At 36.9% G+C, this 16,827-nt stretch overlaps 1 protein-coding gene across 4 annotated transcripts in view; it reads right to left on the bottom strand.

Moving 5' to 3' along the window:
- Nucleotides 1-2,706: 2,706 nt before the first annotated feature.
- The window catches only part of LOC103460460 (partitioning defective 3 homolog B-like), a 213,444-nt gene continuing 199,323 nt past the window's right edge, over nucleotides 2,707-16,827 (bottom strand). For all 4 annotated transcript variants that reach the window (XM_008402636.2, XM_008402652.2, XM_008402642.2 and 1 more), the window contains 3 exons: nucleotides 8,074-8,289; nucleotides 6,658-6,802; nucleotides 2,707-6,553 (listed from right to left, as the gene is read on the bottom strand). In XM_008402636.2, the coding sequence (XP_008400858.1) occupies nucleotides 6,688-6,802; nucleotides 8,074-8,289 (331 nt within the window). In that variant the 3' untranslated portion in view covers nucleotides 2,707-6,553; nucleotides 6,658-6,687. The remainder of the gene's footprint in view (nucleotides 6,554-6,657; nucleotides 6,803-8,073; nucleotides 8,290-16,827) is intronic.

The raw sequence follows: 16,827 nt of genomic DNA, 5'->3' as shown, positions 1-16,827 counted from the left end.
ACTTTTAGTTGATATTTCACTCTGTTCCCACTGTTGATATTTCATCATTTGTTCAAACAACCCAACGTGTAACATGTACCAAATTCAGCAATTCCTTTAATTTCCTCCAATACAAAAAAAAAAAAATTGCTGAGTAGAGATATGAATTCTGATGACTTTATGAAAATCTGACACTCTGCCTTGTGTTTCACTTCTGCATATCTACCGATTTATGCAGAACAAGGTCACAATCAGTCAAAGCGTCCATCTGAACTTCTAAACCCCTAAAAGCTCCAATCCCATCGTCGGGAGAAATCATTTACATTAAAACTGTTGTTCTAAGAGATGAGAGTTCAACCAGATGTGAACCCTAGGCCTGCTTGTCTCTTCTTATTCCTGAGTCCACATTGTGAAGACGGCAGGGCTGTGTGTTGACACTAATTAAGGAGGGCTGAAGGTCTGGCTCTTCTAAGGACAGCCTTCAAACACAATGTGTACATGCAAAACAATCGGAAGTCAAAGGAACAAAAGGCAGCTGCCAGGCTGCCAGTAATAACCGTGACTGAACAATACCTTCCCAAAGAGACACAAACTGGCAGCCACTCATAATAGGAAATCCTAATTACAGAGGTTTACAATGCTTATTAAAATTACTAATAATAACTGCTAATAATTACAGTGTGCCAGACCTGCCTTTGGAACAATTACACACCCAGTCAGTCAGTGACTCCTTCTTACAGTCAGTCAACCAGGCTCTTTGACAGTCTGTCAAATATAGTAAAGAGAATTTACAAGCACAAGGTCGCCGCAGATTCTGCCTGCACCATCTGCAGCCTCAGCAGAAAGCAAGACTGACCAGACGAGGATCTCCAGTGTCCAACCGAGCAGATTCAAGCTAATTCTAATCTTACTGGAGGGGAGCGGACTCTGACATGGTGCKCGGCTGTTGTTTGAGCCTTTAGAGATGTTTTCTTGGTCACTAAGTGTAGCTAAAGGAGAAACASCAGATTATTGTCACTTTCTAAATGAAAATGTAAGCAAAAGRAATAAAWGATTTGAGAACAAAAGACATGTAATCCTGATTTCAGACTGAAAATGTGTGCTCTCGAATTATGGCAGAACAAAATCCCCCATACACCATGTCCTCCGGTTTTCTGACCTGCTGACACCGTGTTTGGATTATATTATATAAAAAGCACAGCATAAACGTTTTTTTTTCTCTTTATTCTTCCACCAGCTTTTGTTTGTCATGCACACTAKAAGCAGGGGCAATGTCACACTGGGTGTACAAGAGCAATCACTGTAAAACAGGGTTTAACTGTCARGTAGAAAAAAAGACAGCGACCAAAAATGTAAAATCAGAGAAAAAACACAACAAAACAGAAAAAAAGCAGCCAGAGCTCAGAGTAAAACTTTGAGAAAAGCTGGGAGATCTGATGATCAGGACTAGTTTTCAAGACTTTTGTAGTAACAGTCACTGAAGTCCAGACAAAACAAAAATCACAATCMGAACACTAAATGGCGCACACACAGTTTGTAGATCAACATTAGACCTTGGCAGGGACACAGGAGAATTTAATTACTTCCTCACTGTATCCCCATTGGCCAGGAAGTGTGGGATATGCTAATTAAGTGTTGGCAGATAAAACGCTTCCTCTGCCTCTGAGTCTTATTACTGCAAACTCCTGAGACTGCAGCCAAAGCACCTTTAGCGTCTGACAAATAGGACGGCACCTACAGGTCCGTTCAGCTGAAGAGAATGACCTAATAGTAACACAACTTTATGCTAAAAAAAAAACAAAACTTTCAGCCGCAATCAGCTTTTTCCATCTTCTGTTTCTAATTGATAATTAGTCTTCCATTAATTTGGGGCTAACATCCATCTCTTATCACAAAGGTACAGTTTATCAGCAGCTTAAACGATGGACTAAATTGGGTTGGCAATGTTAATGAGTCACCTTGCAGCGTATGGGGGACATAAGGGAAATAATTTCTCCTGACTCATATTAAATTAACTGCAGCAGATGTGCTGGGCATGAATTGCAGCTTAAAGAGCAAATGTTAACCATTAGTTGTTTGKTTTTTTTTTTTCAAATGATGACACAAGTCTTTAATAAAGCATATTTTATTGCAAAAAAGATGATATGCACATAAATATAAAAATGCTGATAAAACAGAAATGAAGTTGTTGCAACATCATAMAATGAGATCTGAGATTTTTTAGATACAAAGCAATGTAATAAAAAATTGTTATACTTCTAAGACAAAGAGGTTATTAAAACGGTTCCTTCATGCACTGGTCCCTGTGAAGGCAGAACCAGCAGTACCAGAACCCTTCACAACGTAAAACCGAAGCTAGTACCTTCAACTTGTGCAACTCGTGTTTTCAAGAGCCAGACGGGATGCTTGATCTGTTCTTGCAAACTCCTTGTTTGGTTTTGCGCATTACCAAAATCGAGAAACACTCAATGCAACAATCAACCTTTTGACGTTTGGTGTTAAACTCAACACAGCATGAACTGAGTTTGCAGCACATCTTGATTTAACAGCAACMTTACCCAAACAGCCTGTGGCTCTGTTTAAATCCATGAACATTCAATATCATAGCATAGAAATAACAGAAATAAAATGCTTGTGAAGATTTACATATATGTGAAGTGTGTGCTGGTATAAAATGAACAGAAATACACTTTAATATCACATCTGGATTCAATAAAGTCCACAAAGTCAATCAGGCAGTTAGAACTCAGGGAACCTTTATTTTTTCTGTCTTATGTTCAATTTTTTGGACAGTTTTGTAGGTTTGTGGACATTTTAAAACAAAAGCTTCACCTTAGAGTGTGTTGAGAGGTTTTATCATAAGTATATTCCAGAAATGATGAAGTAAACTGGAAAACTGAAACTACAATATGGCAAAAAAAATTTWAACTGAAGTTGGGATGTGGCAAGTTAGAAAATATATAGAGTTAATTTTTTTTCCATTATTAGTTGACTTTGTGTCCAATTTTATCCTGGTGTGGAAAATAATTCCCACATTTTTCTAAACTATATTATGAACATGTTTGCTTCGACGGCCTATCAGGTAAGACGATAACAGTTTAATCTACATAAGGAGCATTGTTTTGAGTTCGAAGCAACAGTAGGTGTTGCTTAAATGTTAAAACTGAAGGAAAAAACAATAGTCACACAAAAAATGTTCAGTATTGTGTTGTCTTCCTGTAACTTTGCCCTAAAAGCTAAAACAAAACATTTCACTGCTGCTCTTTCAGCAAAATACTAACAATTTTACTTTTAGGGTTTTTTAAAAGAGTTTTTTCAAAATTAAAAAAAAACAACAACAACAAAAAAACAAGCGATTTCTTTTCACATAATTTCTACATTCGAACTGCCGAGCCTCACTTCTGCAACACATCTTCTTCAGAAAAATGTTTGTTTTCATTCATTATCCCACAACTTCCTTTCTCTGTAGAGACTCCGGGTCAAAACGCCTCTTCAGCAACTCACAAACCCATTTCGTACCAACATGTTGTATTCCTAACCAGTAAACAAAACATTTTGTAGTCGTGTATTTTACCACGGCATGTCAGTTTGTTTATTCAAGGTACTACTTAAGTATTTTTGATGAATCGTGAGGATAAATAACCATAAAAATAAACAAGTCGCACATATGATTTAACTGAATATGATTTACTTTATAGTTTTTGATCACACTCTACGTTTACTGATTATGGTTTCTGTGAACTCCAATGAAATAGAGCTTACTAAGCCATAATAACACGGAGGGGATTATTTGGGAACAGAAACGGAAAGAGAAAAAACCCCAGCAAAAGTACAAAATGACGAGAGTGTGAGATGACCTTTGACTTCCTTCCGTCTTTCTTCCATCACTTCTATTTCTCACTTCTGAGCTTTTGCTCATTAGTGTCCAAAGATCTCTTTACCTCTTCCTTTCCTTCGTTCACTTTCTTTCTTCCTTCCTTTCTTATTCTAAACCTTATCTGACAAACATGTATCCAAAAAATGTAATTAAATCTATATTTGTATGAGAAAATTCATTATTTTTCAAGATTCATGGTAACCTCCTCAGAACATTCACTATATTGAGATTTAATCCTCAGTCTTTAACATAATCCTACATATATAAAAACATTTAGTATCAATTGAAGTTAATACTGCTGAGTCGAGTAGTGTGAAACAAACATGTTTCTCTTGACTAACTCTCAGTAAATCAACAGTTCAGTGCAACTAAGAGGCGGAGCTCTGTGTCAGCTCTGTAAAAAAACAACTGGGTTGGTTTGATCCTAAAGCAGTTGCAGAACGCAGATGTTTGGAAGCAGGTGTGAAATGAAACTAAAAGCAGTTTGTCCTGCAGTTTTACCACCAGACTGTACACGCAAGACATGAGATACTGATAGTAAAAACATCAGAGTTCATCATACATTCAAGTAGGAGTTAGTTTAAATAAAGTTAGTGAAGGTCCAGATCAGCTAATGTCATCAGAGGTTGATGCAAATGTCAAATTTGAGATTTAGCTGATTATTAATATTTTTATCTGATGTGAAATATTACTAAGTTTAACACTGAGCTGGAGTCATAAAGTTTCCCATTTGGATCTTATCTAATTCTGTGCTGGAAAAGTAATTAAACTCAAGTTGACTGACAGAAATATCATTATTAAAAATGAAAAAGTGTAATGTTATTAAAAGCATATCATTACACAGGGACAGATTTCATACAGCGCTTTACTGTGATGTAACTTCAGGAGTCATAAAGAAAATCAAAAGGAATTAAGAAATTAAAAGTCGAGTTAAGGAAATGGCTCACTGGCAAAAATAAAAAATAAAATAAAATAAAAAATCACTGGCAGCGCCCACACACAAAAATTTTTTTTCTGAAGGTACTTTCGGCTTGTCATAAATCTTTCTTTGACTGTCTATAGCCATGTGTAGCCACTTTAAGAGGATTTAGAAAAATTATCACCGAGTTGCTGATGATCAAATACACTTGATTACTTGATCATCAGAAAAATTAAGGCTTTGACACTTAGGCAATGTCAAGATGGAAATACATTTACTGAATCAACTGCATCAATCTAGAAAGGGCTGCAAGGCTAAATTTTTAAAAAGTTCATCATTCTACATTTAGAAATATTATTTACAAGTATAAAAATATTTAAGGCAGCTGCCAGTCTTCCCCATAGTGGAAACCCATGTAAGGCCCTACAATGCTGCAAAAGATGAGCAAAAATCCAAAGATTGGCATATTTAATGTAACATTACAAAATATTGAAATAGTATGGATGTCTGTAATGGTTTACAAAGGGAAAGTTTCTGTTCCATGAAAGTAAATGGCAGCTTGACTTAGGTTTGCAAAGTTGCATCTGGTTGGACTACACAACTTCTCATGTGTTGGTCTTTGCATACAGTAAAATTTGAGTCCAAATTGGCAATATTAATGAGTCACATTGCAAAATTGTGTCCCAAGCACTGGAGAATAACTACAAAAGAATGGCTCAAAAAGTAAGGAATTCAAAATGTCACTATGACCCAGTCAAAGTCCAGACCTAATCTAAATGCTGTGAAGGGATCCTTATAGAGCGCTGTGATGGACTGGTGACGTGTCCAGGGTGTACCCTACCTCTCACACGTTGACTGCTGGCAATAGGCGCCAGCCCCCCTGGTGATCCCATAGGGATACGCTTATTGGACAATAGATAGATGGGACTTTAAGGAGCTGTGCATTAATAAATGCATTAAAATAATCTTAAACAGAAAACCAGACGCCTCTGCCACAAGAAAAGAGACTGAAGTGGTCACACAGAAAATAACTACCGAGTTGTTCCTACAAATTATTGCATGGAGGGAGGCACTTACATCGTATTCTGTAGAAAACATCAGTTTTTGCCATGGCTGTATGTAATGCGTGAATTGATTTAGATTTTCAAAACTAAGTAGCAATGGAATAAAGCTCTAAAGTGATTTTCATTGACATATCAACACATTTTTGAACCATTTTCTTCCATTTTCCATAATGTACATCCTCCTCACAGTGAATCAAATACTTCCAGTCACATTCAAAAGAACAGAAGTGGTTTTATGCACAAATCTAATAACACTCAAGAGTCTATTCTGTGTTAATCATCGTATTCTGTAGAAAACATCCGTTGTACTGTTTCTGTTTTCATTAATCTGTCATTTGAGTTACTTTGGAGAAGCAGAGGAACCATCAGGACCAGTAGAGACTTCAGATGCAGGATTTAAACTGATCCTGTTACTTTGATATCTTTGACTGACTTAGACCTTCACATCTTAATATGTGTGAAGTATAAAATAATCATTTAACACAGAATCTTTTTGAAGCAATTTAAAATACCAAGCCACACCACAGACATTTGATGGTTTTCATCAAGGTAATAATAGTAGAAAAGGTGCAAAAAATGTTTGGTAGGTTTCGCACGTTTCAGTCTGTGGACCTTGTGGTGAAAGCAATCCTCTGTTTGGAGTTGGTTTGGCGTTGCTCTCCTCCTACATCCCCAGTATAACCATACTGGTCAGTGCTGGGTTCCATTTGGTGCCTGAAACCAATTAAAAACTCTCAAATTAAAGAAGATCAGAGTCAGTGTTAAATTAATTAGTACATAAGTGATTTATAAAAGCAAAAAATAACTGTAAAAATTACCTGGAACTGTCATCGTCCGGGTATGATCTCCTACCTATAGCCCCCACTCACAGTTCCACGTGCCATGGTGTCGTACCGCGGTGCCCGCAGTGGAGGAGTGGGAGATGGCGGCACGTCCTGCCGCAAAGGTCCTCTCTGCTGGGAACTGACAGCAGGAAACCATGGAAATTAGACAAAGAAAGATCCAACTGTCAAAATAAAGAAATGTACAATGCCCCTCACTCTGCTTTTACTCAGTCAGGAAAAAAACCTATAAAAAAATTACAAGTTCCAGTGTTGTTGAAACTGCTAACGACACGTTTAAAATGAATGTAAACCTGCCATTTTTCAATGTAAGTTTTATATGTTAAGTTGATCAGTGTTGAAGAACTTCTAGCTATCCATTTTTTTTTTCTCTTGGGTTTAACAAGAAAACAAAAAATCATGAATTATAATGGTAGAGTTTTATAATTCTACCATTATAAAACTCTACCATTTTATGGAGGTCTCCATTAATACCCCTAGTATTAATGGAGACCTCCTCTGAAACTCCAATAACTGCCTAGTTTATATGTTCAAGCACTAAATGCACCTTTATATACATCAATACACACTACGAAACAATCTTGACACTACTGATTTCTAAAGTCTTTCTAAGCTCCACTGTTGGAGGTTCAGCCAATCAGGATAAAAGACTATAAAAAAGACCCTACTGGATTGGCTGCTTTGCCCACTAAAGCCTGTGGCAAGTCAATTAGCATTGTCCCTGGGTATTGCAGCTTTCCAAGTTGCATTTTCTTTTGATTTTTTTACAAAGCCAAAACTTTGTGAAAAAAATTCCAAAAAGTTATAACTATTTGGAGCTGCATTCTACAAAACAAATCCACAAATAGGCAAATTTGCGAACAGGTGTGGGTTCATTGTATTCCACCTCTGAAAATGACAAGACAACATGTTCTTAAAATAAAGAAGATCTGTGTTGATCATACCAATTCAGGAAATGGTTACAAGACAACTGGTCCAAATTTGGTCATTTTTACAGCGAGAACAAAAATTAAAAGGCTGAAAGAGCTGAAACTGTGACCAACAAAGCAACTTGACACTCTATGTCTGTAAGATCTAACCTTATACATTTTTTGACTGAAAGACTTGTACTGCCTGCAACTTGATTTTAATGGAAATGTGGCAATTCTAAAAATTAAATAAAAATTGATTTTAAATTCAAATTAAAGGTACCATTTTTCAAAATGATGTATGTGAAGTGATGCCATTACAATTAAAGACATTTGTTTTCAACCCTTTTCCTCATCTTTTCCAGTGGTAATGTTGAGAATGTAAGGTGCTTTATAAATTACTACAACTAGTACAAAAGTAATAATTTAAAAGCTTTATTGTACAGAAAATTGTAACATATGCAACATATGTAAACTGACTAACCTGGGGTGAGGGTAGTATCCAGGTTCAATCCCTCGAGGGTCTCTTGGCTGTTGATAAGGCTGGCCAGGCAGGAAGTTGGAGAATGACGGACCAGACTGGGAGTTGATGTTAGAGTAAGTTGGTGACTGGGGGTACCCCGACTGGGCTTGTGGAGGTCCAGGGTAATGACCCGACCACGACTGCATTGGGTAGTCAGCAGGATCCATCGGCCCTCGTCTATAAAAAGAGAGTTGATGGTTTTGTGATTAATTGGGGACTTTGCTTAGAGATTTTAGTCTTTATACTGTTTCAAGTTTTAGTATTAGTTTTTATTTCTCTTTTCGGATCTTCATTCCTGTTTATTTTGGTCATCTGTTCCTGATAAATTTGTCACATATGGTCTTGTAATTCTAGCCACTCTCGTGTTTGTGTGTTTCCCAGTCTTTTTATTCAGCAATTTCCTTTCAGGTCTTGCTATCTCCCTGCTTTACCCACAGCTTAATATTTGTAGGTCTCACCTGATATTCCCAAATACCTCTACGTTTTGCCAAAACTTTTCCAGATACATTGAACTGTGCTGTTCAACTGTGATCTTGTGTACCGTTTTATCCACTTGTTCTCCAGGTTTTTTTGTTTATGTTAGATTAAAACCTCAGTTCAGTCTTTTTTCTTTTTAGCACAGCCTTGGTTAGGTTGAAACAAATATGGCAATTACCCTATATACATCTTTATGTGGTGACTCTTGAAGTACCAATATCCATCCATCCATCCATCCATCCATCCATCCATCCATCCATCCATCCATCCATCCATCCATCCATCCATCCATCCATCCATCCATCCATCCATCNCATCCATCCATCCATCCATCCATCCATCCATCCATCCATCCATCCATCCATCCATCCATCCATCCATCCATCCATCCATCCATCCCATTTACCTACCTACCTATAGTATTTTCTAGTTTAATTCTTTTGTTTTTCCTAATCCATAGGCTCGTACTCAGTGCATAACTTAGTTATACAAAGTTCAAACAGTTTTTCAGAAGAAGAAAGTTATATAAACGTGGTTCAAAGTAAGCGAGCTGTGTTAATTAACTTAGATTTTCAAATACTCCTACCTGAGTGAAATCTGCAAAAATGACAAGGTTATGAAAGGCAATCAGAGAAATAAACAGGATTGACCTACATGACTCCACCAACTTGAACCCCCTGCTCAGCCTGAAAAATCACCGGCAATAACACAAATAATCAACCTACTGCTGGCACCACGAACGCCGCATTTGCTGTTTTCGTTTCTTTCATGATGTACCTTTCCACGAATTTTTATCAAGAAACAACCAGCAAATGGTAATAGTTCTCCTGTTGCCAATCTGCTGACTGTAAGGCTGAAATATTCATGAAAAGCTGCTGGAAGTGGGCTGCTGCGGACTGGGGAGGCAAGCGGCAGGCACGCTGACGAGCCAAGAGCCTGTTGCAGCCAAAGATCACATAGCAACAGAATATAAGTGACATGTGACAGTTTTAAGTGGGATAGGGCTCAGTTAACGCACGCAAAGACACACATTCACACACGTAGCTGTGGTAAACCAGTCTGGACTTGTTAATAGATATTAATGTCTTGTGCCCTGTGGAAAGCAAGTACACAAACATGTGCTCAGCACATAGCAAACATTATGAGGTATTAGGTTTTATCCCCTATCTTTCTGTCTCTCTCACTTAACGCCATTTGCCTCATTCTTTCTGGATCTGCTCATCTGTCTCGTTTACCTCTCACTTTAAATTCGGCCACCGCCTTGCGTGTGTGCTTGCATGTCTGTATAAATTAGAGAAGAACTAAATTTGTTTAGGCAAATTTGTAACTCCGAGTTAGATTACAATCACACATTTCCGGAATTAAAATTTGAGCTATGGATCAGTACATTGTCTTGTAAGATGTACAACTTCAACACATTTTTAAAAACAACTTTTGAGCATTTTGAATTGATTCAGAATTCACAGGACTAGGAATAGCAATTCTTTATAGAATGTATTTTTTATGAACCTCGACTAAGTAGGAACTTCTGACCAAACACAGAAATGATCTACTGTCTGTTGCCTGGAGATATATTGTTAATCTGATCATGGAGGAGACTAAACAAAACAGATTTATACATAAATAGTTGCTGGTGGTCTCCATGCTGATGCCTGCGTGAGCCAATCTGGGTGGTCAGCTGGAGAAAGTGTCTAACTGCATGCCCTTCGTGTTTCGGATGTCTTCTTCTGCCCCTCCTGGCTCCACATCCACTGTTAGCATACTTATGTGTCCATGAGCACACACACACGCACACGCGCGCACACGCACACACAAACGTGCAAGCGCACGCACACGCACACGCACACACACACCTTACATTTCTGCTGCTAAGTCAACTCATCTGTCCGCCTATCCGTCACCTGTCATCTGGTTTCTGGCTTATTCTGCTCTACGTATTGGGACTCACTCAGGGTCAGCGTATCAGCTGGACGTCTCAAATTTCACTCCTCTCACAATCTGCAGCCATTTTGTCTGCTCTTTAGCTGGAAAGCCCCCCAACTTGTGACTGTCAGTTTCCCCGTCTGCAAATGTGTCCGTTTAATTCTCTGTCGTCCTTCTTTTAGATGTTTTAAGATGGTAAGTCTATCAGAGACATATATACCTGTGCTTATGTTGGAAAGGCAGACTGTCACTTTGCATTTTTTTCTTCTAGACATGATAATGTCATTTAAGCAGAGATAAGAGCAGTGCAGATGTGATGAGATGGTGAAGAGGGCAGGGAAGAGAGTCATAAAGAGGGAGTAGATTAGGGGAAGTAAGGAGAAAAATCAATTCAAATAGATATGGTATAAATTTCATCATTCTATGATCCCAATTGTATGAGATGTAAATATTTCTGGATGCGAATAAGAATTAGTTTGATGTTTTTGTAAGTTGACAGCTTTTTAGGAAACTACCAGTAAGTTTTTTCCCCAGTGTGAAACACGGTTAAGAAAATTGGGACAACTGCTACTTTATTCAGTCCAGTTTGTTACAGAGTATCTTGATTTGATTGAATCTGCCTTGTAAGATATGTAAGGTATAAGTTAATTAGACAGCATACCTTAAAATAATTATGTTTTTCTTCTTTAAATAGCTGCGTTTCCTGTCTTTTATTGTGTAGGATGATTTGTAAACGCTCAAGCAGAGTTAACATTTAAATAGTTTTGTCATTAAATGTTTTGTTTCACTACTAACTGGTAGGTCACAACATAAGACTCTACTAGAGAAGAAAAAAAAGCATGTTCAAGTATTTTGTTGAAAATTTGGACAAACCAATAAATACTTGAAGAATACAATCTATTGAGAAGAGACCAAGGTTTGATTCGTTGAAAGCCTTTGCACACACCATGTTTTAAGGAAAAACTGAACAAGACGTTCAAAAACACAATATGAAGGAGAGCAATGGAGTGGTAGCATCATGATGTTTATTGTGGTGGTTTTCAGAATATAGCCTTGGCCATATTCACATAGTTAAATGACAGATTAATAAATTATCAAAAATAATATTACTTTTTTCACACAGGAAACATTAGTTATCAGTTCCAAATAATTTCATTTTATTAAGAACCAAATAACTTTCTATAATCATATTCACTTGCCCTTCTACTTTTATATTCATGGTTATTTGATTATTTTGGGTTAATTTCTGGATTTCTTAGCTTGTAACAAATGTCACATGCACATTTTTTGCCAATAACTTAATATGAAATGGATTTATAGTTGACATATTCACAGACAGAGATAAAAACAGAGATAAAAACACTGATTGATTAAAACCGTTTAATTTGACTCAGTCTCTAAGTATCTCCTCTCCTTCTTATGCAGCCAGTATGTTTTTTTTTTCCAGACTGGAAGAATAAATGATTAATTTCATAAAACATTTGTCAGCATGAAAATGAAAACAACCACTGAAACCCCGGCGTGGTATGAAATGTTACAGAAATCCAGTGGTAATCTTCAGAGAATCCACTGTAAATCCGGTGGCAAGTTTGGAATTCCTCCTCCAGGAACCCAGTCAGCACTGCACAGCAGCTGGGGATTACGGAGTAATGTGGATGGAACCCAGTACTCGCATGCACGCGCACACATACACAGATAAAGACGAGCATCGAAGAAGGAAAAAAAAAAACACTTACGCAGACGCAGAGACTTAGAAAAACCTTTTCACAAAAACAAACACGCATTCTCACAGAGTTTCCGTTCAGGACGAGTTGCTAATCGTCTCCCTCTCAAACCCCCTACAGTCTGGAGGAGGCAAATTGGAGCACAGCTGGAGGGGAGTTTAGACCCAATGAGGAGGCTGTTAGCCTGTTGGTGTTCATGCGTGCATATGTGTATGCGTTTGTGAAAGACGTAGAGAGGAAGACCGAACGAGGGAAACAGATGTAATGAGTGAGAACAGCTTTCTGGCATATGCAACAAGTAGTTTAAAGTAATTGAGAGAGTCATCAAACCAAAAATGAAAAAAGAAAAAAAAAAAAAAAAAAAATCGACAAATTGAAAACAGTCCAAACAGAACAAAAAAGACGTTGACGACTCAGTTTGAAGTGAAATTTAACTATGTAATACCTGTTTAAGGATGACTTCCTCACTGCCGTTATTACACAGATAGTGCTCTCATAAATCAGGTCAGATATTCGAGAGGATAATTGGGGGGAATTTCTCTTTAGGTCTGACAGTAATTGAGAGTAATGTGAGCTGCTCTAATTCCATGGTATTAGGAAGATTTCTGATGGATTTCAGAGGAAACAACGACTCGCTATGTTCAGCGCACCTGCCCCTCTCCCTCACAAACACACTGCTGGAGCGCTGCACACAGCTGCTACACAACTGAAAAACACACAAGCTCATTCACACAATGTAACACCATTGCAGGACTATTAAACAAGTATTTACTTTGTAATGCTTTTTTTTTTGGTCACAATTAAATTTTTCAGATCAAACTCTTTTCAAAATCAGAAAAAATAGTGGTTTAATAGAAAAATAGCTGTTATTTAACAGATTCTTTTGGTTCAAATTTACCAACTACACCCAGCCCTTATTACTGTCAGAATTGTAGAATCAATAAATCACATAAGTAGAACAAGATAAAGTTGCAGTATTTCCAGATCTAAAAAAAAAAAAAAATCAACAACAAAAAGAAAAAGTAGCATTTAAAAAGTCACAAAGCCATTTGTAAGTATTTGGGATTCCAGTCAGCAACAATGAGAGCCATTATCCACAAATGGAGAAAACATGCAACCCTACCAGGAGTGGCCGGGTCAAGCAAAATTACTCCAAGAGCGCATCAACAAAAGTAAGAACACAAACCATCAATTTAACATAAAGTAAACATTTTACAGATAATAGAGAGGAGGCTGTATAATGAGAGAACAAAAAGATGAAGCAATGATTTATTCAGAGAGTGGAGACGAGAGAAAGAAAAGTAAATAACTGCTGTGGGTGTAATTAGGTTATTTCTTTATTAGTCTGTACAGAACACAAAATAAAACCCGCATTATATTATGTTTTCCGATTTTCTGCCAGAAAGAGTCACAACAATTTCAGGGATATGGTAATAAAACAGATTAATCACAACAATTATGTCATGACAATTCGTTATGTATAGTGATAATGAAGGTGCAGCAATCTAAAGTTATTGAAGCTACACTAACTTTAACTATGTTTCATTGTCCTAATGTGATACTTAATTATAAAACTTTAATCAGAGAGATGAAAAGATGAAAAAAAAAAAAAAAAAAACAAAAGTGACTATTACTCAATATGTGGTCTTCAAACTCATCTCTGATTTTCTTTTCTTTTCTGAAATGTTGTAAGTTCCCTTGGCCTGTCCTCCCAGAGGACGGATCAATTTCATCCTACTTATGTGCTTCAGTTGGAATAGAAGCAAACTTTCAGAGCACAGAAGCTTTATACAATGTTCTTGGAGTGAACGTTGTAGAAATTTTATGTTTTCAACATAAAAATGTGCACCTTGTAATTGTTAGGTTGGGTTTAAAACATATTAAAATTTAGAAAAAAAACCTGTTGCATAGAAAGTCTGAAAAGTTTTTTGAACAATAAAAAGTAGCAGAGCACCTGCTTTTCTACTTCTCACCAAAATGAAAAAGCAACGAAACACTTGACATCTGGGAAACCTAGCGAACGACGCCACTGCAGATTGGCACGCACACATGGAGTTTCTACATGTGATGGATGGATTAAATGTGCTGATATTCTTGCCAAAAGTCAAAGTCCTTGTCTGTACATGTTGGAGAAGGAGTAAGAAATTTTACATGAAAATAAAATGATAAAGAATCTCAAACTATTCCAAAATTGTTTTACTAATTAGGTGACCTTTGACATAGTTTTAATAGTTTTAATTAGTGATATTGGAGTAAAGGTTCCTGCGCCAAAATTCACGCCACACTCTTTAGATATTCATTTGTGATTCTAATTATGTAATTTTGTGTTGTTTTACCACTTAAAATCCCAATAACATATACTGCAAGTAGTCGCTGCAAGGTAAAAAATATTAGAGTGAAAGGATGATTAGGGCTTAGAAAAAATGTTCTTTAATCTCAGAATTATAACTTGTTTCCATGAGAATTCAGACTTTAATGCAGAAGGGCACGTGGTAGGAACAAACAAGCATTCTGGAGGAGCATGTCAGATTTACTTGACCAATTAAAGTTATTTTTTTAAATTTTAAGTCAAAATTCTGAGATTAAATCCAAAGTCAGAAGTCTTGCTTCTTTTTCAAGCTCTTTCAAGCCAATGTGTACAAATTAGAGATCCACATGCAGAGCATGTGGATCTCTAACTGCAGAGTGAGAACATCAGGGTTTTCCTTAATGACATGGAGTGACACCCCAGAAACCCAAAGAGGCTCTAAGCTGTTTTTCTACTTATCGGTAAGCGGTTACACACTGTGTCTGGGTGCATTTGTTTATCATAGATGGCATTCTGTTGGTTCAGCTGCTAGTGTGGTTTCCATTGGTGAACGTGTGAGTGTGTTTCCTTGTCCCCTGGTTTTAAAATCTCTCTTAACTTTTGACCTCATGGAAGTCACATGACACTCCATTGGTTCCCACCTCACATTTAGAAGAAGAGGTTAAAGGCTAAGCTTGGGTCTTATCAACCTGGATTAGAAAACAAAGATAAAACATTCAAATTTTCAACATCATTTGCTAGAGACTACGAGGTCTCAGTCAAGCAGTCATAGGTTATTAGGAAATTTGACACAACTTGGACAATCACTAACAGGTCAAAGAAAGGAATGATTCTGAGTGGGGGCAGGAAAAGATAATGAAACAGAAGAGAGAATAAATGTATTTAAATATCTTGGCCCCAACTACTTAGCCCTAAAAACATGTGATCAGCAATTGGTTTTATGAGTTGATTTTAAATTTGAAGGATAACTTAGGTCAGAAAATGTTGATTCAATGCTTTGACAACTGTGGTGCAGTCAGTTTGATGCATATATGTCAGATATGCTCCTGCTTTAACACTTGCAGTTTAAATGGGTGAAACCTCTTTTCTGCATATCATTAAGTTCAGCAGGAGTCTGCTAAGAAACATTTTCATTCAAATATGTTAGACCTAATAAACATATAAAACCCATACAAAAAGCCCTCAAGGGTAAAATAGATTATGTGCAGAAACGTGAGACTTTCAGCTGCTTCCATTCATTGCTGCTGATGTCCAATTAAAGCAGGCTTTTCTGGTGAGATTCAGAATCTGGATCCAAGCAAAAATCACAATATCTACATTAATGATGACATAATTAAATTTTTTTGAATTACAATATTTTTCACAAGCGGCCATTTGTCACTGATACAGTACAGGCAGACTGAGCTCACCAAGGAGCAGGTTTAAATCTCTGGGTAGCTTGCTAGCCTGTTCCAGGCGAATGATTTTAAAAATTGCTCATAATTTCCTCTTCCTCATCACAAAACAAAAAAAAAATAAAAAATCATTGCTTTTTCTCCTGAAAGGAGGTGTTTTGTCTGAAACATGATCAAACTTTGGCAACTTTTGCTGGATCATGCTAGTTTTTTTTTGAATATTTCCCAATTTCGGCCATGGGACTAAACACAACTGAAAAACAAAAGTTGTAAAAATCATATTATAGTTACCATTTAAAGTAATATAAAGCAAAGTCCAGTATATCCTATTCCACAAAGGAACAACATTATATTTTAACTGCAACTACTTTGACTTATTGACCAAGAAAACATGAAAGATCTAAGTGAATATCACACAAACAATATTATGATATAAAAAATATAGCAATAGCTGATAAGCAGTACAGAAACCGCTTTGAGTAAAAACAAAAACAAAAAAAATTCAAAGAATAAGACAGAGCAAAAAGAATGGAGGAGTTTAGGTCCAAAAACTGAAGAGAAGAGGATGGTGGCTGCAAGCGAAGAGAAATTCAGCCTCATATGAACACCTACTGAAACTGATAGAAATGAAAGGACACAGATAACAAAGTGGATGAAAATGAAAAAGGGGAATACAAAAAGTAACAAAGAAGAGGGGGTTAGTGATTCAGAAGAAAAGAAAAAGGAAAACACAAAGTGTTGCCCTCCAGAGAGCGAGCATGCTGAAGGTCAGCATCTGCTGAGAATAATGGGAACTACTTTGGAGGAGTCCACATGTGTGCAGACGCCTGGGTACTTACTTGTTCACATTTCAATGAAACTAAACTCCGTTCAGAGGCTCCTATCTGTC

This window comes from Poecilia reticulata, linkage group LG2 (assembly GCF_000633615.1).
Source record: "Poecilia reticulata strain Guanapo linkage group LG2, Guppy_female_1.0+MT, whole genome shotgun sequence".
Lineage (NCBI taxonomy): Eukaryota > Metazoa > Chordata > Actinopteri > Cyprinodontiformes > Poeciliidae > Poecilia > Poecilia reticulata.
This window is presented reverse-complemented; position numbering and strand designations above follow the sequence as displayed.